Below are 22,076 nucleotides of genomic sequence, written 5' to 3'. Positions count from 1 at the left end.
ATGCTTTATACTGCAATAAATGTGTTATTTACGAGTCGGATGATACTTTGGTAAAACTTGAACAAGATAATCTATGTGTTTGGAATGCAAAGGGGCGACAAATCCAACCGTTGATGCAATCTTGCGGAAAGAGTTGTTTCTTCCGTATATCAATGTTCCTTTGCTGATATGCTGGTTTGGGGGAATCTCGCATTTTGATCCAATAATACAATTATCTTCAATGCAAGATCCTTGACCAACAATCGCTATAAATCAATATCCACTAATTAATATACATCCTATGCATATCCAGTCAGCTGTACACTTGATAAATCACCTCTCGGACTAATGGTGCAATAATCCCCAATCAATCCAGCATATACACCTAGTTGTAAAAACATTAAGCAATTGTTGGTAACAATGCAAGACTATCTACCAACCAGTATACATGGAGTAAATGACTGCACCCACTTACAACACCCAGTATTAAACAGATTATTGTTGCCTATTTTCATTAAACCAGGACTCCTATTACATGAACACAAATAGCCGTTAGATTTTATTGAAATGATATATAAATGACATCTTACCAACATACTTGTTGATAATAGTAACACACTCTTCAAATATGTTGTTGGTGCCTATAACAATCGGACCAGCGTTTTGCTCTTGGATGATTCGAACATGGGGTTGAAATATATTACTAGTGCCAAGATCGACTTCTCCTTCCACCTGTACATTGCTGCATCTGGTGTTTTCTGACATTCTATTTCACCCAATTAGTACTGCTGATGTTGAATCAAGAAACTCGTCGGCTTAAATAAAGTTGTTTAAAAAACATCGAAATCCAATCTTTTGGGATTGAATGGCTCAGATATAAACCAACTTTACTCACATGGCGATGCATAAGTTGGTATCGACTCAATTCATAGGTGTATTCACAAAATAAGATTCTAACGAGTTCAATACACATGAATGAATGTGTTATTCTATGTGAATGCAGTGGTAATACTTGACACTGCTATAATTGTGCATGATGTTGAGGAAATTTAGGATTGTTTGATACCAAGTGTCGCATTTGACAGGTACAATGTCAAAATCATATGCTGAAAAGCTCAATCGATTCAAAAGTGCTAAATATGCTTATATCCAACCCATCAAAACGCATGTAAGCCTATTCAGTCGAGTACAAGTAACTTTGGCGCGTTCAACTTGGCCAACTCTACTTGCTTTCCCGTCTTTATCTATATTGATTGTCAATATGCGAGCAACTTGGGAGCCATGGGCGTTATATGCATTTTTAACAATGGTAAGAAACAATAATGTAATACTCGACTGGGTTATTCAATAGTATAACTATTATAAACTGATATTGCAAGGATAACACAGCTCGGTTTACATTAATTCATACTTGATATTGTAGGGTGGTTTTGGAGCAGCTTCAGGAATGATAAATTGGCTTCAGCATAAACGAGAATATGATGGAGCAGGTATATCATGCTTTACAATTTCCAATGCAGTGTATTGATGAACTGCCAACTTCCAGCAATTAAACTGTTTGATAATCTACCGTTCCATTCACATTGGATCAGTGACAAATACTGTTGGAATAGCACTCGGTAAGTCTAACAAAGTTATTGCGTTTATCCAAGACTTTCAGCTTTGTCAATCTCATTAATCACCTCCACTAGGAATCGCGCTATCAATTGTCGCACTTGTACCAATCGATATCTATCTTGTGTCAAGTACCTCCAATATTGCTATTGGCGCAAAACATGCATGGGCAACGTCTATTGCAGTTTTGGAAATTACTTCCACTATAAAAATTCTATACTACATACTATTTGGAATGCTTGCCTTGATTTGCTTTGGGGTTCTGCCATTCATGTATTTTTATTCGGACGACAAGAATAATCTGGACGATTTGTATTCCACGGTATTTAGCAATCTAATCTTGAAGTGTTTGAAAAAACAGACTAGATGAAAGTCGAGTCATGCATTTATTATTTACAAGCAGCTCACATTGAAATGCATGTCATATTTAGCCTCTCCATAAAGCTTTTGCATTGTCCGCCGTACCAGCTGGTATTCTTGTAGTGCTGATGCTTATCGGTGCATATATGCGACTTCCGCCAATTCTTCCTACAAACACGCCTTGGTTCAATAGCCTACTGGTTCAAAATGGTATTTGAACCAAATCTTGAATAATTGGGGATGACTATTGGATCTTGTCATTTTGTATCTTATACTCTGATGTTTAAACTATATTATAGGGTATGAAACTGGGATTTCCTTTATTATTGGAATCATATCATTTGTTGGACTGATTGTTATGGTAACCCATGTGGTAAGCGTTTTAACCAAGTAACAATTGAAACTAGTTGACGTATATTTGGAAAACAGCCTTTTAAATTCATTTACCCGCATATCATCATCAGGCATATGGACTAAGCCATGCGGGATTATTCTTGATTCATCGTAAGTTGTGACGATGGATGTTTAATTGAATCTATTGTGAATGCATTTGATTTTTTCATACTACTCATGCACTAAATGCTATTTGTATCACCACACTCGATAACATTGATATGAAATAGAAAAGCGTAAAGAATTGGACGATATTGATGTGATTGGAAGTCTGAACAATGTTCGTTCATGTATTGACGCACTACATCAAAAATATCCTGGATCCAATGCTGAACGAAGAATGAAGGCTCAGGATCGTCGTAAACTGCAATCACTTCAAAGTGAACAGCGATATTTAGAAAACAGACTAACCACGAGAATCCCGGCTGTTGACACAGACAATGATTCTTTGAAAACTATTCAACAATCTGCCGAGGCAAGTTGCGACATTTTTAATTTTGTTTTGGCTGGATGGTTTTGGCTTACTATGTCTATAATTTGCAATATGATAGGCTGTTGGCGGGGTTTTGCTGCTTGCCATGGCAATCGTGTTTGTTATTTCCATCATGGCGACACTAATTGATCATGCACTGAGATCATGTGGTGCACAATGTAGTTTTCTTGTCACTACATTTGGAACAGTTACTATTTTGGACGCGATGCTCTATGCTGGATTAAACGTGAGCTCAACCATAAAATTCAATCTACTATTTGAAACCAGTAGAAATAGTAATGTATAGCTACAACTAACCATGATCTGTTATGATACCAAACTAAACCGTGCATGGCATCCACTCCCTCTGCCATGTAGATGTTTTCAATTGATGTAGTCCTAGTACTGGTACTGGCATACTATATGATTGGATGCATTTTTTATATGATGAAACAATACGGTGTTGGGGTGGTTGGGTTTTCTTTGTATTCTTTGGCTCCTGGATCTACACTACCCCAAGCACTAGTGTTATTTACAAGTGCTGCAATTGTGTCAGTTCCAGCTTGGATATACTTGATGATCATAGCTGCACCTCAATACATGGCATTTGGCGCACAAACAGTTGTAAGTTTTATTGAATGACTATTGGATTTTTAATGATGGTGTATTTGATTTATACTCGTATATCTAGTGCAATGTGATGGACTCTACTGGAAAACGCAACTGCACTCTTACTCCAGCTCAGTTGTACTCGTGTCAATTTACAAGTCCTGTTGGTAGGAGTTGATGTATTGTAGATATAAATATGACACATTAGTCATTTGATGTTCAATCAATTGCTGGATGAGTAATGAGATTCATAACGCCGTGTTTTGGAAACAATTGTAGATGTATGTACCCCGTCGATAATATCTACACTTGTCAGTAGATATCTGTACACACTCCCGTTATTTGGAACAGGATTTTACTCTGTGTCATGGATATTCTGTATTGTGGTATGCATTGGAGTCGTGATGACTGTATGGTCTCCACAAAAGAAACCATTGGACCAAGTATGCAATCCCTTTATTTTTAAATAGATTGGCAATAGAAACTAACGTGATTTTATTGAATGGTAATGCATAGGAACATGCTCACCTCATTACAAATGCATCCACAGTATCTCGTCGATGAGCAAAACATTTATACTGCAAAATGCAATTTTCATTAAAACTGGACATGGCAGCAGTTATTCATTTACAACCGTATTCACGTAACATGAAACACTGAATAAGAATGCCAAAATACATAATAAACAGCCAATCTCATGGTATAATAACTCGTATTTACTGGTCAACATTCTGTTTTAAATTCATTCATTTTTTCTAGTGATTGACATAAAACAACAGTTGTATTCTTGAGGTTGTTTGAGCTAGGACGCAGAGGTTTCAGGATGAATTTACAGATTTAAGAGCAGTCGAGCCCAATCACTGAGCTGTAATGCATGAACACGGTAATTGTACAATGTGCAGTTATGCAAAATCAAGATAATTTTAGTTTACAACTATAGTTTGATTGTATGTATTATATGATGGGTGTTGTTTGAGAATCGAGTGTTGATTCAAGTTAATTTGTAATAAAACGCAACGAATCATTGAGCTTTTTTATTCCAAAACAAATCACTATATAATAGATACAAGTGTTGCATGAACACGAGTGTAAATGAGTTGGTGTCAGAATATCAGTTGCCGTGTTAATGGTAATCTACGAGAACCAATTGAATAGGAACCAGATGATGCAATTCCAAGTTTTCATTGAATTTTGACATTGAAATGATTGCAATTGGATTTGGTATGCCTGTGACATTGCCTTGCGTCCATCTTGTATAAATGTACTGCCGAATACATAATAAACAATACTGACAGATGTGAATTGGATTACTACAACTTGGTGAATTGGACGGATAAGAGGGTTCGGCAAACAAGATTGGTATTGGCATCATTGAGCACAAGTTGGATGGGGAAACCATTGTATTGGCAAATGTACGACATACATACATCACTCCACCTGGACAAGGATTTTTACCAAAAGACACTGCAATTCATCATCGTCAGCATGTACTTCCACTTGTTAAGCAGGCTTTGAAGGATGCAGCAATCAGTCCATCTGAAATTGATTGTATATGTTATACAAAAGGTTGTTGATTGATACTGGATTGGATTTCAACCGATGCATGTTTATTTATCTGGATATTGCAATCCCATTAGGACCAGGAATGGCAGCACCATTGATATCTGTGGCAATTGCTGCCCGTACACTGTCATTGCTATGGGGGAAACCTCTTGTTGCAGTCAATCATTGCATTGGACATATTGAAATGGGCCGTATGATTACTGGAGCAGTCAATCCTATTGTGTTGTATGTGAGTGGTGGAAATACCCAAGTTATCGCATATTCAGAACAGAGGTGAGATGTATAAATTAAACTAGGATGTTCAATGTATGAGATTCAATGGACTGATATATTTTTCTAGATATCGAATATTTGGTGAAGCCATAGATATTGCTGTTGGAAACTGTCTAGATCGGTTTGCAAGAATTGTGAATTTATCCAACGATCCCAGTCCTGGATACAATGTGGAGCAATGTGCCAAAAGGTGAAATCATATTATGCTGGATTAAACTGTCTTGAACACTAATCTCTGGTCATTAAAAAGAGGGAAAAACTTTATCGAGTTGCCTTATGGAGTCAAAGGAATGGACGTTTCATTTTCAGGAATCTTGTCATTTATTGAAACCATCGCAAAAGAGAAACTCGACACTGGCGAAGTGACTGTAGATGATTTATGCTTTTCTTTACAAGAGACGCTATTTGCCATGCTGGTGGAGATTACCGAGCGTGCCATGGCTCATATTGGATCTCAAGAAGTGCTGATTGTTGGCGGAGTTGGATGTAAATCTACGTTATTGATTGTTCTTTTCATGTGAATGTCTGTTGACTGTATTTTATTATTTTCTGGCATGATTCGATAATTACGTAGGCAATGCTAGACTGCAGCAGATGATGGAAAGTATGACCAAAGATCGTGGCGGACATTTATTTGCCACGGATGAAAGGTGAATTGTTAACGTGCCAGCAATACAGATTTGGTGAATAGATTCTAATTTAGTCTGAATCAATGGTAGATTCTGTATCGACAATGGACTCATGATTGCACAAGCTGGTGTGTTGATGTATAAGGCTGGATATACGACTCCACTAGAACAAACAACATGCACTCAGAGGTGAGCAGCTTCAAGTTGAGTTGGTTGTAATGGTTGACTAATCGATCTTTGATAATTGAAAAGGTTTCGAACAGATGAAGTGCATGTTATATGGAGAGACTAGATCATGAAGACACTGACTACTGGCTAGTTGCGTTTGATCAGATGGAATGCTTTGATCCTGTTGGTATTGAAATAAACTCGATAACTTGCCATTTACAGTATAAACGATACTTGACCTTCTTTGGCAACTGGTTGTAATAAGCCAGCTGATGGCAGGCAATATTCACCTTACAGGCAGGAAACATGCAAGAGATTCACTCGATGAACCCTGGCAAACCAACCACTTGAACAGCAATGTAGCAGCCATTAACGATATGCATGTCCTAAACACTACTGATAACTACACACCTCCTTCACCTGCTATTCAAATTGATATGCAACGAGTCTGTGGTGGATTGAAACGGATACGGATGACTAGTCCACCAGAAACCATCTCAGACACTCTTGAGCAAGACCAACTTGAAGCACTGCATTCCGAGAATATCTCTACTACAACTACCAGAGTGAATTTACCGACCAGGCTATGGATATCCACTAGAGCGTCCCAGGATGAGTTTACAGACTCGATTCATCCAGAAGAACTTGCTACAATGGAAAACTATGCTTCAATGAATATGCAACTCAACCAACTACGACAGACTCGACTCTTGTCAAGAGGTTCTGACTCGATGCATGCCGCTTATTCTCAGGAATCTCCAGCACAACTTATACAGCACAGTATCCAGATAGATGGCCAGCAGAATCTAGCCACACCTGATTACTACAGATCCATCAATGAGCAGCTTCAACATTATCATCTATTACGAACCTGTCAGCACTAGCTCAATTTAGCTACCAAAACCCATGCAAGATATAATAAAAATATGTACAGCAGATTAATAGAGTCTGCAGATTTGTAAATAGATATGGATTTCAACGTTAATTCTGTTTTGGATTGAAGTGTCAATCTTGGCAATCCTTCTGATTCGTGCCATCATTTTATAGAATTCAGGATTCGTATCCTGTTCCTACATATTCAAAATCATCCAGTTCCGGGTTGTATGTATCTAAAATAGAAACAAATGACATGGTCAATCCATCAAGTTCGGTTTACAATTTTGACGCAGCATTCAAGCCATGTCAATTTCATGGACTAATAAAAATAGATACAGCTTACATCTTGTCACATCTGTACCATAGGGCTGTGGTTTGAGACAATATAGTGTGTGAAGAGGGACAACCAATGTGGGCATTTCATGAAGTGGAATGCCAAGGAAATAAGCCAATAGCGTTCTAAGCACGACTTGGTGGGTTACAACAAGTGCATCAGACTGCATTCGCTCCAGTTCGATAATGACTGGTCGTAGACGCTCAATCACATCCTAATGAATCAACCATTTAGCCAAGTGAAATAAGAAACTTTTGATCACATGAATTCATCTCGGCAAGATCGACTTACAATATAAGATTCACCTCCTGATCCAGGATAGCGATACAGCAACTTGTTACGCTTTCGTGCCGCAAACTCTAATGGATGATCGCGCTCGATATCAGCATAGGTTAAGCCTTCGAACGAGCCAGCATAGATTTCGTTGAGAAATCTAGTACAAATTACATGACCAGATATTACAAACATGTCAGAAACATCAAGTACTTTTGAAACGACATTTGATCAACGATTTACCTGACGTTGTTGACTTCATACTCATCCGGATCAAATTGATCCGTAATATCCATAGTGCGACGCAACGTTGATGTGAAGACACTGAGTGGGGCGTTTCGATCACTTACATTGGTCATTGGAGTAGGGTCTGGTGTCGCAGTACCAGTTTGAAATCCACTGCTATTACTCGTAAAAAGTTCGTCACCACTAGAGGCAAAGTAGTTTGATTCCTTCTGAGAGGGAGATGTGGTAGAGGATTCTGTATGAGGTTTTGCTGGACACAGTTGTTTCATGAATCTCGCAAGTGCTATGGAATATTTTCTACCAAGCAGCGTTACTGGAGGATCACCTCCGATACGCTCGGATAAATTAAAATCAGATTGGCCATGCCGCGTCAGATAGATGGTACGCTGCTTGATGTGCATTTGCATGAGATAAAACACACATTGGCTGGGAAGATATCCGCGAATACAGTTGGCAATAATCTTTTGACCAACATTAATTATCTTGATGTAGCTGTGGAAATAAAAAATGGTTAAAATAGATTCAAAAAGCTGATTTCAATACTAATGTAAAGTTGGCTACCTCACATCACGCTTTTCTTCAGCCTCGGAAATAGTTTCGTACACCTTTTCATAATTGGCAATTCTAGCCTGGAAATCGTTTATAGCAACTTCAGGATCCATAAATTTATAATCCGGGCCATTAAGCTTCATCTGGATATTTTGTGCCAAAACAGCAGGATCCGGACAGATACTCTCTATCAAATTTGAAAATGTAGTTGGCTTACTTGTTTTTAACATCCGTGCAAATCACATAGCATACGAATAAACTCACCAATGAATAGAGCTCTGATTCCAGGTTCTCGCTCAACACGCTCCAAGAGACTTTTCCTTCGTTCTACCGTCGAATTTGTTGCATCGTGAATCGCTACTTTTCCCCCATGGTTCAGCCATAGAATAAGCTCATCAAGTGTATCCAAAGCCAATCGCTCACGAATTGCTTTAGCATCCTGGTTTGTATTGTCGAAAAAGTGTGCATCGTGAGGTGTGACACCGTGTACTGGTGGAACAACGGGAGATGACATGAAAGTCTGGGGTGCAGTTCGTAAAGGAACGATTCCCATATTTGGAGGAGCAGACAACTGTTGGTTTGAAAGCCCTTCGCATATTGCCTCGAGTCGTTTGTTTCTTGGAATAGCAGTAGGCTGAGAATCAATTGGCAAACCTGTAAATGAAGGCTCAGTTATTATTGGAGCCTTTACGTTGGGATACGATTCAACGGTACATGTATCTAGTTTAAAGCAATCGAATTAAATAAAACATACATCATGCTGAGATTGAGAATCGACACATTGAACTATACCGTTGGTGTTCATGACACGACGACGATTGCCAACATTGAAGACTTTGGTGTTGAATCCGCACCAGGAAAGATACCTGCACAATTTCTTGCAAATATCTAGTAATATCCAGAAGCATGTCAAGTCAACACTAATAAAACCCACTAAAGCAGCCTTGACACAATCTCGACTTACATGATTTTCCTCGAGCAGGCAGTCCAACCTAACACATGATAGAAAGCAGTGTTAGAGCAATAGTGTTTGAAGATACAGTTGGAGCAAGACCTACCATAAGAATAATGTACTTTGGGCCTATCTCGTTTTTGAGCTCTAATATGTCTGATATTCATAAACAAGTCGTGAGTGGTCAAGACAAGGGTAAATCATGGAGTTTAACATGCATGACATTGTTGCTCAACCCACTGCCATTCAACTACCAGCAATGCAGAATCCAAATCCCTTGACATTTGAATAGCAATGACAGAGCATTGGAACATGGCTTGATAGTTAATGCTACAGCATGTCATGCAGCACTAACCTCTACGAGGACGCGCACTGGATACAGATGTAAGCGACGATACGCTGGAAGCAGAGCCGGCGCCTCGGTCCATTCCCAGCAAGCTAGATGTCATGTCCTTGCGCTTCTCCATAAGTTGTTTTGAAAGACGAGTTTGAATTCAAAAATGCACTCGACAGAATCAGCTATAAAGGGTCAACCTACTCAATCATATGATTCATCTCAAAAACTACACTCGACAGTCACATAAGTCATTGTGTTGATATTGCAACAATCTGCATTGACTCGTAAACGACGTGCAGGCAATCTCATTTGTTCTGTTTGTGAATGAATTGGCTTTAATCTCATGGTTTCAAAACGGAATGAATTCATTCGCATTCGTAATGCAATGATACGCAGTTATAAGGTTGATGGTATAAATTGGCTTGTAAAAACTGGTCATTTACAAAGTTGTTTTACAAGATATCCTGAAATAGTATCTTGATAAATATTCACTGATTACAATCACATGTGCAGTCAGATACAAACAACACATTCCATTCAAGCGTCCATGAAATAAATCTTGAAAAAGGCTGCACATATCAATTAGTAATCCAAATCAAAGTATGGATATAGAATTGGAGTAAACAGATGAAAACTGGAATGCAACGTGTTAGAGTTGTTGATCCTTTGAGCAAGTCTAGCTTGAAAAGGAATTGATGTTTTGGAGTTGTGATTTAGATTCGTCGCATTAGGACCATGTATTGATAGTTATATTGCAGCTATAAAGGATTCTACCATTTATAAATTCAAAATACTTGAACTCGCATAGTTGGATATTTACACTACTATAAAACCCTATCGGAATGCTACCCAAGCGATATTTCCCACGTGGCATTGCGGGATAAAAAGGTTGGCTGGAGATTCAAATCTGTAAAAAGCAATATATTAGAAGCAGATGATTATGTTGAACGAGATGCTGGAAATAAATTGCTTTATACTGAAACCAGCACGAATCTTGAAATTCAAAGTAACTGATTTGCAGACTCATGTAAGATTAGAATCCAATACACTTTAGTGGATCCCAGTCAACTATTTGAATGCAGATAGCTGAAAACATGTGGCTGACAATGGTTCCGTTATGGAAATATATCTTGTACGGGTTCAAGTAACTGAGATTGCATTCAAACATCAACCCTACAAATACCTTGATATTGCTTTGGGATTGTTACAAAAGCAGCTTGAGTAAAAGTAAAAGTATTATGAGCAGCAACAATAATGAAGATGCTTTGAGTAGCAATCAAACCAATAAAGTGTCAGATACGATAATACGATCAGTTGCACTCGACACACAAATCCATCATGACAGCAACAATAAACTATTGATGCCACCTATTGCATCTGCAACTGAATACACTAATCAATCATCAGCCATCGTATCAAAAAGGTCACATAGAGCAAGAGCCAGAGTCATAGCAGCTCCATACACTCGATCGTCGCCATTGCCATCCATCAAACCAACTGCATCGCCATTAGCTACTAATAGATCTAGTGCTAAATCATCAGAGGTTTTTGATATCCAAACATTGATTCCACATCATACAACTGCTGCTTTAATGAAAGAGTTTTTGTCAATCAATTCCAGCAGCACCTCCATATTGCCACATCCACTGTCAATATCCAGTCTAAATGGCCACAATAATAATCTCAAATCAAAGCGGAATTCAAAAACAAATCATCCAAGTAGCGGTATAGCTATCAGTACGAATATTTACAGCCACAATCACATACCAACAGACCCACAAACTGGTAGTAGATTACCTGCTCCACCATCATTTGGTCCAGGAACCCCAATACTCTGCAGCCCACCTCGTATAAACACATGTTACTCTAAAAATGAAGTCGGTAATGAAAATATTGATGGCGATCCTTTGGATTTCAGGAATCTACCACAAAACCATATGAATCGCTACATTCCGTCGTGTAATCAACTGTCATCCATCAACCAGCCTCAATCGTCTAGCTTTGACCATCAGCACTCCACTCCACTTTTGAGTTGCCCACTCCAGCAATTTCAACCATGTCATGCACCAATACTTCCACATACACCCATCTGGCATCCGCGTATTGTCCAACTGGACTTGCAATCTGTACCAGGATTTACAAAGCAACTACCTCAATCTGCCTTTTTTCCGTGTTCATCAACTCCTAATTCGTTACAGTCCTCAAATTTACCACAGACCTTGAAGCATGCTTCAAATCATTTCACACATGTTGCTCCATTTCTTCTGAATGCAAATGCAGTCTTGTCTGGACTCACCATCAAACCAGTATCTTCTGCTGCTGCACTTGTAAGAGCCAATGCAGCAGATACTAAACCATTTATTTCAAATTGCATCACAACCACTCATTCAGGACATGCTGTCATTCCAATCGTATTTGCAATCACTGTTCCCATTAATTCATCACAACCCATTGCACACACCGAATCTCTACCAGTCATGTTTAATCATCATGCATTGGTAGACATACCAGCAGTCTTGAAACCATCGTACTTGTTTGATCAAGAGATTGAGCGCGAAACAGTAGTTTACAGACACATGAACACCACACATCACCTCGACGGTGTAGTAGGACAGATGCTATTTTCTGGATTCTCGACCAGTCTTCCACCTCTTGCTCGTCGTCGTTCTCGTCATGCTGAATTGTGTCGAGTGCTGGTCGTTGCACTGACTGGATCTGTCCCATCATCTTACACTGCAGTCGATCCATTGCAACAGATTCAATTTCGCTCTGTTTTTACTCACGCTACACCACACACATGGTCACTATCATTCTGTCACATACTTTTATCGGCTTATGAATTACTCTGGTCGCATGGGGTATTGCATCGGATAGTAGCCGAACAGAATATTCTATTCGCTAATGTGGGTTGCAGCACTCCATTGGTTAGATTGTTTAATTTCAGTCGAGCAGTGATGAAACATGAATCAAAAAAGTATGGCAATAATTGGGAGATGGAGGTCAAGTATGAGCGACGATCAGTCGAATTGTTATGTAGTACACGGTGTAAGGAGTTTGAATCTCAATCCAGTTAGTGGTTAGTTCAATCCTGCACACCAGTCCAGTCCAACTTGTCCCATCATAATTATCTTGATCGTTAGTGCTCTATTGCTTGATTTTGCAAAATATATTTGTATACATGGCATATGAATGCAATAGCGTGTTGAGCCGAGTAAATTATTAGCAATTTTTGAGCAACTGCAAATACTTTATAATATCCAAGTTATACATTGCGGTTATAGATATGTAATAGTGTAGAGAATATTTGCTTTGGTCTTGTCAATAAATGCTTCTAGTAATGCGCCAATCTCCTGATCCAGATCTGTTGTTGCTTCAATCTGACCATCCACACTCATGTTAGCTACCAACTTGACCATTTCTATTGTATAAATGAATAAGGGTGTGTACCTCTTGTGCTAGTTGAAGAATCAGTTTACCACCCACAGTTGCTTGTTCATGGTTATCAATAATCTCGACGTTGATGACATGGACAGGTTGATTGGATTGACGCGATCGATTCAATATACCTACATCAGATATACTATCAATCACTATATTGTGTAGAATGGTATGAACAAGTGATTGCTTACTCTCACAAGCCGCATCAAAACACCGCTCCTCACAGGTAAAAATAACGTCAAATACATCACTGGTGTCTTGAAATCGTTCAGGTGCTCGTTTGATTCGTCTATTTCGGTCAAGCATCAGCAATAACCCGTTTTGTGTATATCTTGCATTCAAAAGGAATGTTATTGTTGAATGCAAGATAAAGTGTATTGTATCAATAGTTTGGTTGACTTACAAATGCCGGTCTTGACTGGCCAATTCGTTGTAGATGTCATCATACGGCGTACCGAATGAGTATATGTTGGGCTTATCTGCCGATGGTCCTGGAAGTCTGACTGCTGTTCCTGTTCCATATGACGATATACTAAAATTGTGTTGCCTAATTGGATATCAAGTATTAGAGTATAATAGCATGTTTGTAGTTGTATGCTTGCGAATGAAAATCCCACCGAAGAACATGATGTGCCTCCATGCTTCTGTTCTGGTTACTGGCACATACTACTGCAAACTTGATCTTGGACATAGGACTGAGTAGCAGTTGATGCATTCAAATCAGTCTTTTGAATGGATTCTGTTTGATCGTATCCGATCATAAGTTGTTGTGCGATTCTGCAAACTCGGCTCACAACTCACTACAAGCTGGAATGGATTTATAAACAACGATGGTTTTATTCAAATTTCAACAAAATAGAATTCTTAATAGCAAAGCCTATGCACATCAAGTATGAATAAAATCAATCCACGCAAAGTGGATCCAAAAATTTTATAACAGCCGGTGTTTTTGAATATACTGGATGCAGTGTAACAAACGTCAGCAACTCGTTAAAAACCCTCAGTCTGTGTGACACGACCAGAGGGTTGTATCGGTCAAAAAATAGTTTTTTAGGAAACTCGGGAAGAGATTTGAACTCTTGTCGAAATTCTCGAGCTAATAGTGTGTACAATATGCGAAAGTCCTTGTAGCGTTTATAAAGAGTATAGGCGACTGGACGAACGTTGATAAACCCAACAACGCGAGGTTTAAGAAGACGCACAGTGACAGGATATACTGTATACTTGGTGAAGAAACGCTCAAGGCTATTAAGGGTAGTGGGGATTAAGGGATCGCTCACAGTGACACAGATGCCCAGACGGTAGTAGACCAATGGCACTTGACGCTCAAAATCGTGATTGCGCATGTAGTTGGGTCGATCAATATGAATCTGCGGAGATGTGTAACTACGACTATGTCCTTTACCTTGACGGTGAGGACTGTGATTACTGCCCATGCATTCTCCTGTATTTTCTCCGCTAGAACCCCCCACTCCACAGTTATTAGAAGCTATTCCAGAATTAGATGCGACTACGTGTCGAGAAGCTGACCCAGAGTACATAAACTCTGTCTGTGGAGCTCGATGGCTGACAGTATCATAATTAGGAAACGAGGATAGACCAGACTCGTCAATCACAACTTCTGGTATATGAGGATTGGATGAAGTGAGAGGAACTGCACGTCGAGGTGGAGAGGGCAATCGCAGCATTGTATGACTGCGGAATCCATTATCGCTTCGTACAGATCTGGTAGGACTATAGCCGCTAACCCCACTCATATTACTTGATGCTGGCCGATCATCGTAAGAGGTACTCACTGTTCTCCCACGATACTGATTGTTTTGTTGCCAGGTTAAAACGGATCTATTCCGTAAACCACTAGAACCCTGACTATCGCTGCCATCCTCGATCAAATTATCCTTTGTGAAATTTGTATCGTGGCGAAAGGGAAATATACCAGAATGTCCGCCGGGCTGGGATATACTATCAGGTTGATGAGATGAACGATTCTGACGGCGAGATGGACGAGGAGTCACCTGCGAATCAATTGATTCTGGCAACGAGTCACTACTGTATCTCCTTGAAAGAGGAGTGTAAGCAGAGTAAGTTGTTTTGGAGCGTTCTTCTAAATTCTGGATAGCATTAGACTGTACATGTTTCGGTATACCATTGAAAAGAGATATCAAGGCCTGCAAAATACCCTTTTGAGGTTGTAGTCGTGGTGGTGGTTGCTGTCGAAGGGGAGAAAATTCTACATCGCTTTCATCAATTTCGCCACGCAATGAATCATGGGAAACCTCCAAGCTTAAGCGTTGATATCCAGCTCTATTTCCAGTAGCGGGATTAAGTCTGTGATGATAGTTGAAGGGATAATCTACAACACTTCTAGACGAATGTGACGAAGATATTGAATGACGACGAGCAGGAAGTGAAGGAAATGTAACAAATTGAGGGTTGGGAATGCTAGATGCAGTAGAAGACTCGACATCTGTGCCAACAGTGCAAGGATGATTTACGCCAGTATAATCCGTAATATTTCTATTCCGGTGCTGAAGATCGGTCAATGGTCGGTGTTGGGATCGACCATGACTAGAAAATACATGACGATGACTTTCCCATAAATTATCGAGATAAAAACTCCGTGCTTCTGGATCTATAGCGAATCCTTGATAACTGTTGTTGCGACTGAATGCAGCAGAAGTAGGTATCAATGCAGGGTCAATAGCATGTGATCCACCAGGGAGCACAGACTCGGAAACCACACCAAAGACCTGACCTGAAATGACAGAAGGTGCCAATGGAGCAATCATATCCACCTCTTCATCATCAGTCATAAACGGACCACCTCGAGAATCGTACGATCGTGCTCGTCGTACCCTCGGGTTAGCTCGGTATGAATTGGATGCAGAAGAGGATCTAGAAACGTAGGATCTTGATGAAGCATAGTCGTCATCGGAGTCGACTAGACTCTGTGATGTCGCGAGGCTTGTTGGGATGGAAGTAGTTATTTCATTATTATGTGACAGTAGATGAGGCGGATTGACGACCGAGTATTTGGGCGAAGGAGAAGCCATTGCAGCAACAGCAGGAGAATACATGGCGCATTCGAGCTGATGGTCGACCATCAAGGACGAAACAATAGAAGACGTGGGAAGAGTTGAAGATGCAGACATTGAAGTGGCCAGCACTGAAGGAGGAAGTACGACAGAGTTGATTCCAGGTGTGGATGAAGTTGATGCAGTGTTGAGTAGTGAATGGGTTGGATGGATGGCAGTGGTTATATTAGTGGTCGGAATGGAATGATGATCGAGTGGGTTCAGCGGACTGGTGCTGCTGGGCATCAGCGTCTTGAGCATTTGAAGGGTTTTGAATTCAATATAATCGCAAGTGTCAAATAGCAAAACTTGACACTATCACACTTGGAAATGTCAAATACTGATGAATGAACCTGCCTTGGACTCGGTCAGTCCACTCAAATATTAATGAATGTTCTGGGTCGCTTTTTAACTCTGAAACCACACCCACGTGATTCGCTGTGTTTCTGTTGAGCCTCTTGAAAGTAGGCAGTGCTTGGAGCAAACTGATGTCCTGCAAGTTGTGCATGTCCTGTTGTGCAAGTCCCTGCAAGTTCATGTCTGAAAAAAGCTGCTTTTGTTAATAGAAACGAACGTGTTGTCGCATGAACGTGTCGGATTGTCACTCTTACAAAAATTCATTCAAGGCTGCAAGTCTTTATTGTGTCGACTGTCTATTCAACCTAATCACAAGTTGCTCTTTTGATCATCGTTGCAACATCACTAAAGATACGGTCTTGCATATGCAATTCAAAAATTGTCCTCGTGTGTCTTGCTACAGATTGATCGCATACTATTCGCATCTCATTGATAAACACGGTCAGTTCTTCAACTCCAACAAATAACTCGTATCCAAGCCCAACAAGGAACCCTCGCTCAAGTAATGCTAATTCTGCTGTATTCTTGACACAGAGAATACTGGCCCAGGTACTGCGAGATAGATGCTCATTCTGGCTGCTGGGGCTTTGTACCGCTGCCATAATCACATCGGCCCCCCATCGATCTTCTTGCATTTTACACGCAAGCATCATGCCAAGTGCGAAAAGTCGAAAATCAAGTCCTCGGCTTGGCTTTTGATAGGATCCTGACATGTTTAGATTGCGTAGTCTAAGACGGCGGACATATAGTAGAGCCACAAACACAAGAATGCTGTTGGACTGGGTCTGTCGAATCACTCTGATACAGAAAGCACCAAAGACGCTTTGCAACTCGGTATCTGCTTGAAAAGTGTTGCAACGGCTAGTTATAGTGGTGGTATAGGGGGTATAGGCGGAAGGTGCTAAACGATGGGCATTTCTGCTGCTAACAGATTGAGATTGTTTTTCTACAGTTTGTAGACTCGACTGCTTCGAGTTCAACTCATCTGTTTTGGGCGAGTGTTTGATTAACTGAGTATCTGCCCAGATTCGTGGCACCAGAAGAGTGCATAGACTGGCCAAGGCATTCGTTTGGGTATGAGACCCCATTCCTACACTTGGCATTGTCTATTGGGTGGAATGTATGAGTAGTATGTAGAGAGCACCGGAGGATACCGTTTCCTGGGCAAGAAGATGGACCAAGGCTACTCAAACGAATACTATTTTTTAGATTGTAACTCGAATTTCAAAATAAAAACAATATTTTATTTTTCGGATTTTTAGCTATTACTTTTATGGCCCAATCCAACTCGTTTTCTCATTTTTACGCGAAAAAAGTGTCACGATAGAGATTGTCCAGATTACAGCGTGTAAAACAAGTTACATTGGGCCATAAAACTAATGGCTAAAATTCAAAAAATGAAATATTGTTTTTATTTTGAAATTCGAGTTACAATCTATAAAAAATAGCAACTGGTGCTGAAATTCAATTGTAAGCAGAAACAAGCAATCAAAACTTTGGAGTTACTACTGTACTAATCAATCGCTATGATTGAGTGTATGGCTTAAAAGAGTAGCAGTTGATGGGTTCCAATAGCATGGTACTTTGTGTCGATCAAATCAAATCAAAATGACACGATTGGACAGGTTTGATATCTCCAAAAATTGTATTTTGTCCAAAAGAAATTTCCATCACAGCCTTGAACCTTGTATTCTCCATCAGCACTACAATCAGATCACCATCTTGCCTCGTTTTGATGGATTGGTATTTACAAAATCATACAATCTTTGTCCATCCTCCAGTCCTAGCATATCCTGCATGGCCTTACACGACATCTCTGTCAACTGTCGTAAATTATCAACATTGCGCATTACAGATCGGTATGTCTTTGTTGATATGCCTGGTAACGCAGCCAACACATCCTGAATAAAAAATTGCATTAGTCTTGAAAGCTATAACAGTGGTTGAATAAAACCAGTTTGAAATACTCACCGAAGGAATAATATTGTATGCACTGTCAATTGCCTCTTTGGTATCCACTCCTACTTTTATAGCATCTGCTGCAACGGGCTCTTCCTCTCCTGCCTAAAAGATACATGAAAAAGTGCGTTCAACTACAACTGAATTCAAATTTTACTGCAATACATGCCACCTACTTTTAACTCTGCAAAGATCTCTGCCGTCGCATTAGCACTCGAGCTCCAAATCACGCCGATTTTAGGAAAGGTCAAACACAGCAACGAAATCCGACTATTCAAATCATTGCTAGAAATATCGCTTCCAAAGACTTCGGAAGAGCTTAATGTTGAAAAAGATCGGTTTTGTTCAAACTCAATCAGCAAGATAGGCAAATCGTAGTGGAGACACATGGCTTCGCATTGATTATACAGTCGTCCGTTTTTGAGTGAAGATACAAGATCTGAAATAGACTTGCGTTCTACACACATGCGCGGTGAAAGAATGTAATCACCAACTTCAAGTGTATGTGGTTCAAGTCGTATGTGTTTAGCATGGATCAAAGATGGAAGCGGTGATCGAAATTCACGCACATCAACAATAATCTGATAAGGTTTAGACGGAGCTCGACGAAGTCCACCTGCATTTCTAGTATCCACATTTTTCCAAAACAACTCTTCGGGATCTGTAGATACTCTGCCGTCTTGATCTATTGGGATTGCCATTGTCTGTGTAGACACCAAAAACATTAGCTGGATTGCACTTTATATCTACTCGACTACAGCAAAGTAACTATACATACCGCCTTTTGATTGATTAGCTTTTCAAAAGCCTCTTTTTCGCGACGAATCGATGTCAAATACCTTTGCTCCTCCACAGAGTTATCATATACCAAAAAATATACCTTGACCTCACTGTTACAATGTATTGCCTTGTAAAGCTCTACTCGACGAACAAATGCCACATCTGGATCGTACATTATAATCCATCTTGGTTTCAACTGCTCCAATAAATGCGAGTCATCGCCATTAAATACTTTGGCACTACGAGTTTCTTCTGCTGAAGCCGACGCGACCGACGATGCTGCATATGCATGCACATGTACATACGATAAAGGCGAGCTGCTTTGCTTTGGTAATGGATCTGTATCACCAATATTGTCTGACCCATCATTGGTTTGTCTTAAAAATTGTGCTATACGCTCTGCTTCCATAGCAAAAGTGGCTGCAGTTGGTTGTCCAAGTAGATCAAGTGATTGATATAGAGCAGCCGATGAGTTTGTTGCAAGACTAGATCCTTTTACTCTGCGTCGCTTGTTTGCAGGAGCATTCCGACCATCTAGTAATTAAAAGGTTGATCGAGACAGATTAGCACAGATACATGCAAAACACAGCGACATTATTGGCAGCATACTCAATGATTGTAAACCAGCAGAACTTGAGGAAATTTCTTGTCGATTTGCAAACCCGTGTGGTTTAGAAGGTTGGATAGCTGAATTATTTTGTGTGGTAGTCGATAAAGCTGAACCATCTTGAAGTGTTTTAGACACATCTGGCATGTTTTTTTTCCACCGCAAATAGTTTTGAAAAAAGTGATTCATCAATTGCTCAGATCCAATGCTGCTAAACATTCGATGTGACGCTTTTGAACGAGATGATTTTCCATCTGCAGATTTTTGATTTTTGACAGTGTCTGGTGATACAGTAGTGGAAGAACCCATGTTTTCGATAATGCTGCGAATTTGACGACAAGCTCTATCGCCCGTCAGAATAATCAATATATTTCCTACATTACCAATTTTTTCCCTTTCCTTTAATACTTCCTTGAGGACCTCCACTATAGCACGCCATTTGGGCTGTTCTTCCAAAACGGGTTCAATATTTGACAGTATTCCATTTAATGGACCTTGTTGAGACTCATTGGTAGATGGTAGTTGCTTATAGACACGCTCTTTACCCATGGAAAACACAGTATGTGCTGCATCTAACAGCAACCATGGACTTTCTACTGCACCACGCTTGTATATTGACGTGGTTGCTGCTGCATTGGCTGTCATGATGGTTTCCAAAAAGGAATAAAATGTAACTGCGTCATACGAAACAAGATAGCTAACCAAAATACAATTGCACAATCGAAACAAATATTTGAAATCAGCAACTATGAGTCAAACTCTACTTGAATCAATGCAATGCAGTTTAAGCAAAATTCAGAGTAAACCCTACGATAAAAGTTGACGAAGTACGTGAAGATCATTGACGAGCTGTTTTGTTTTAGTGCTGACACGATGCCAAATTGGATCAAGCTGGATACGAATGGTAGTATCAAACGATTTAAATAATGCGTTTTCTAGTTTAAACTCTTCAGTCTCCAGCTATTTGTATAAAATCTAAAATAAATACTTTGAAATGGCTTTACCACCGTGATAGTGGACACAATGCAAATACCTACGGTTGGATTCAATCGTTTCACCTCCAGCAAGCACTCATGTAGACAGTCCAAGATTGCTGCTTGAATCTCCTTCATTCGTTTAGTCATGGGTATGCGCAACTCGACCAGCTCCACTGACCCATTTGTATCAAGCGACTCTTTGACTAGAACGTGAAACCGCGGCCAAAAGTAAACTGATCGTAGATACAACACTTTCATTGTTCGTTCTAGCGTAGCAAACCCGCCTACAAATGCCTCTGGGTTTTCAGAAAAAGCCTTGATAAATCCTACCTTGTTTTCGTCACGATACAGCCGGAGAATAAATGCTTCGGTAGAAACGTCGCGCACCTGGTGAGCATTGTTGACAAGAATCCCAGTAACCAGATGAGTTGGCAAGACTTTGTTGAGAATATCCAGTACCAAGATCTGTGAAGTAACTGCCAGTACACCTCCAGCTAAATACAGCTCTGACCTATATTCAAACGTAAGTTAACTTGTCAATGGTTTGCTCCAAACAACAAGCCTGATCCATCTAGCTACTCTAATCAGAAATCTACCTTTTTACAGACGAAATTTCACTGTTGACAAACACAAATAGGTCAGGACGAATACATCCACCATCAGCTTCGGACAAAACACCGATTGCTTCAGCAGCATCACATACGCTTTGCTTGAGCCTGTCAAAATCTGCCAAAGATAGATTGACCAACAGCACAAGAGTGTGTGGATCAGTATGGATCTGAATGATTGTTGACAACAGCCGCTCAATCCCCAATCCTCGAGCCATAATGACTAATCCATCACCAGTTGCAGGGTCTGGATTGAGAACATTGGGTGTCATGCTAATGTCTGACAATGCCTCCTTGTGAAAATCAAGTATGCCTTTATTGGTGTCATGGAATGGCTCAAGTGTATGTTCCTGGCTTGTTGGATTGTCTGACATTGTTCTAGAATATCTCTGCTATATTCATGTAAAACGAAACACTTGAATATGTGTTGTGCTTTCCTACTACAAACTGAAATTCTGCCTTTTGGTAGTCAGATTATTCAATCACCAGATGTATGTATTGCAATCCAGATATTGGGTTTGACTGTTCTGATGTTGTCAAACTCGAAAATCAGATACGTTCTAGTGCAAGAAAAACAATCTTGGGAATGCAACTGTAAACTACAATAAATCAATCTATTGTGCAAATGACATCAAAATACTTTACAAAT

General features: G+C 39.9%; 10 protein-coding genes across 10 annotated transcripts; 4 read left to right on the top strand and 6 right to left on the bottom strand.

Annotated features, from left to right (window-relative positions):
* Window positions 1-24: 24 nt before the first annotated feature.
* On the bottom strand, window positions 25-744 carry BATDEDRAFT_28618 (uncharacterized protein; the record flags this gene model as incomplete). The annotated part of the gene is made up of 4 exons (XM_006682984.1): window positions 25-245; window positions 317-364; window positions 455-507; window positions 578-744. The coding sequence occupies 4 exons, from the start codon at window positions 742-744 to the stop codon at window positions 25-27; spliced, it is 489 nt and encodes a 162-aa protein (XP_006683047.1).
* Window positions 745-1,240: 496 nt separating this feature from the next.
* On the top strand, window positions 1,241-3,991 carry BATDEDRAFT_28617 (uncharacterized protein; the record flags this gene model as incomplete). Its single annotated transcript, XM_006682983.1, has 13 exons — window positions 1,241-1,288; window positions 1,403-1,469; window positions 1,572-1,598; window positions 1,671-1,915; window positions 2,025-2,163; window positions 2,253-2,326; window positions 2,418-2,457; window positions 2,577-2,845; window positions 2,898-3,065; window positions 3,197-3,442; window positions 3,510-3,594; window positions 3,707-3,870; window positions 3,944-3,991. 13 exons carry the CDS (start codon window positions 1,241-1,243, stop codon window positions 3,989-3,991), a joined length of 1,620 nt encoding a protein of 539 aa, XP_006683046.1.
* Window positions 3,992-4,629: 638 nt separating this feature from the next.
* On the top strand, window positions 4,630-6,184 carry BATDEDRAFT_30946 (tRNA N6-adenosine threonylcarbamoyltransferase; the record flags this gene model as incomplete). Its single annotated transcript, XM_006683011.1, has 8 exons — window positions 4,630-4,648; window positions 4,766-4,993; window positions 5,065-5,263; window positions 5,331-5,453; window positions 5,514-5,749; window positions 5,838-5,913; window positions 5,983-6,081; window positions 6,145-6,184. The coding sequence occupies 8 exons, from the start codon at window positions 4,630-4,632 to the stop codon at window positions 6,182-6,184; spliced, it is 1,020 nt and encodes a 339-aa protein (XP_006683074.1).
* Window positions 6,185-6,437: 253 nt separating this feature from the next.
* On the top strand, window positions 6,438-6,944 carry BATDEDRAFT_92845 (uncharacterized protein; the record flags this gene model as incomplete). Its single annotated transcript, XM_006683052.1, has 1 exon — window positions 6,438-6,944. The coding sequence occupies one exon, from the start codon at window positions 6,438-6,440 to the stop codon at window positions 6,942-6,944; it is 507 nt and encodes a 168-aa protein (XP_006683115.1).
* A 288-nt stretch (window positions 6,945-7,232) lies between these two features.
* Window positions 7,233-9,330, bottom strand: BATDEDRAFT_14969 (uncharacterized protein; the record flags this gene model as incomplete). Its single annotated transcript, XM_006682977.1, has 7 exons — window positions 7,233-7,484; window positions 7,562-7,703; window positions 7,787-8,281; window positions 8,351-8,525; window positions 8,603-8,827; window positions 9,149-9,226; window positions 9,303-9,330. Coding segments are annotated over 7 exons (1,395 nt in total), but the record flags the coding sequence as incomplete, so codon positions are not given.
* A 1,658-nt stretch (window positions 9,331-10,988) lies between these two features.
* Window positions 10,989-12,701, top strand: BATDEDRAFT_28614 (uncharacterized protein; the record flags this gene model as incomplete). Its single annotated transcript, XM_006682982.1, has 1 exon — window positions 10,989-12,701. One exon carries the CDS (start codon window positions 10,989-10,991, stop codon window positions 12,699-12,701), a length of 1,713 nt encoding a protein of 570 aa, XP_006683045.1.
* Window positions 12,702-12,902: 201 nt separating this feature from the next.
* Window positions 12,903-13,756, bottom strand: BATDEDRAFT_28613 (uncharacterized protein; the record flags this gene model as incomplete). The annotated part of the gene is made up of 5 exons (XM_006682981.1): window positions 12,903-13,034; window positions 13,075-13,217; window positions 13,257-13,396; window positions 13,469-13,612; window positions 13,683-13,756. 5 exons carry the CDS (start codon window positions 13,754-13,756, stop codon window positions 12,903-12,905), a joined length of 633 nt encoding a protein of 210 aa, XP_006683044.1.
* Window positions 13,757-13,878: 122 nt separating this feature from the next.
* On the bottom strand, window positions 13,879-16,400 carry BATDEDRAFT_36295 (uncharacterized protein; the record flags this gene model as incomplete). Its single annotated transcript, XM_006683015.1, has 1 exon — window positions 13,879-16,400. The coding sequence occupies one exon, from the start codon at window positions 16,398-16,400 to the stop codon at window positions 13,968-13,970; it is 2,433 nt and encodes an 810-aa protein (XP_006683078.1). The 3' UTR covers window positions 13,879-13,967.
* Window positions 16,401-16,801: 401 nt separating this feature from the next.
* Window positions 16,802-17,599, bottom strand: BATDEDRAFT_92849 (uncharacterized protein; the record flags this gene model as incomplete). Its single annotated transcript, XM_006683027.1, has 1 exon — window positions 16,802-17,599. One exon carries the CDS (start codon window positions 17,597-17,599, stop codon window positions 16,802-16,804), a length of 798 nt encoding a protein of 265 aa, XP_006683090.1.
* A 606-nt stretch (window positions 17,600-18,205) lies between these two features.
* On the bottom strand, window positions 18,206-21,699 carry BATDEDRAFT_30944 (ssDNA endodeoxyribonuclease RAD1; the record flags this gene model as incomplete). The annotated part of the gene is made up of 10 exons (XM_006683010.1): window positions 18,206-18,397; window positions 18,468-18,560; window positions 18,632-19,159; window positions 19,234-19,474; window positions 19,511-19,592; window positions 19,632-19,769; window positions 19,869-20,539; window positions 20,654-20,802; window positions 20,880-21,330; window positions 21,416-21,699. 10 exons carry the CDS (start codon window positions 21,697-21,699, stop codon window positions 18,206-18,208), a joined length of 2,829 nt encoding a protein of 942 aa, XP_006683073.1.
* Window positions 21,700-22,076: the final 377 nt, after the last annotated feature.

This window comes from Batrachochytrium dendrobatidis (assembly GCF_000203795.2).
Source record: "Batrachochytrium dendrobatidis JAM81 unplaced genomic scaffold BATDEscaffold_20, whole genome shotgun sequence".
NCBI lineage: Eukaryota > Fungi > Chytridiomycota > Chytridiomycetes > Rhizophydiales > Batrachochytrium > Batrachochytrium dendrobatidis.
The sequence above is the reverse complement of the archived record's forward strand: the minus strand, read 5'-3'. Positions and strand labels throughout refer to the sequence as shown.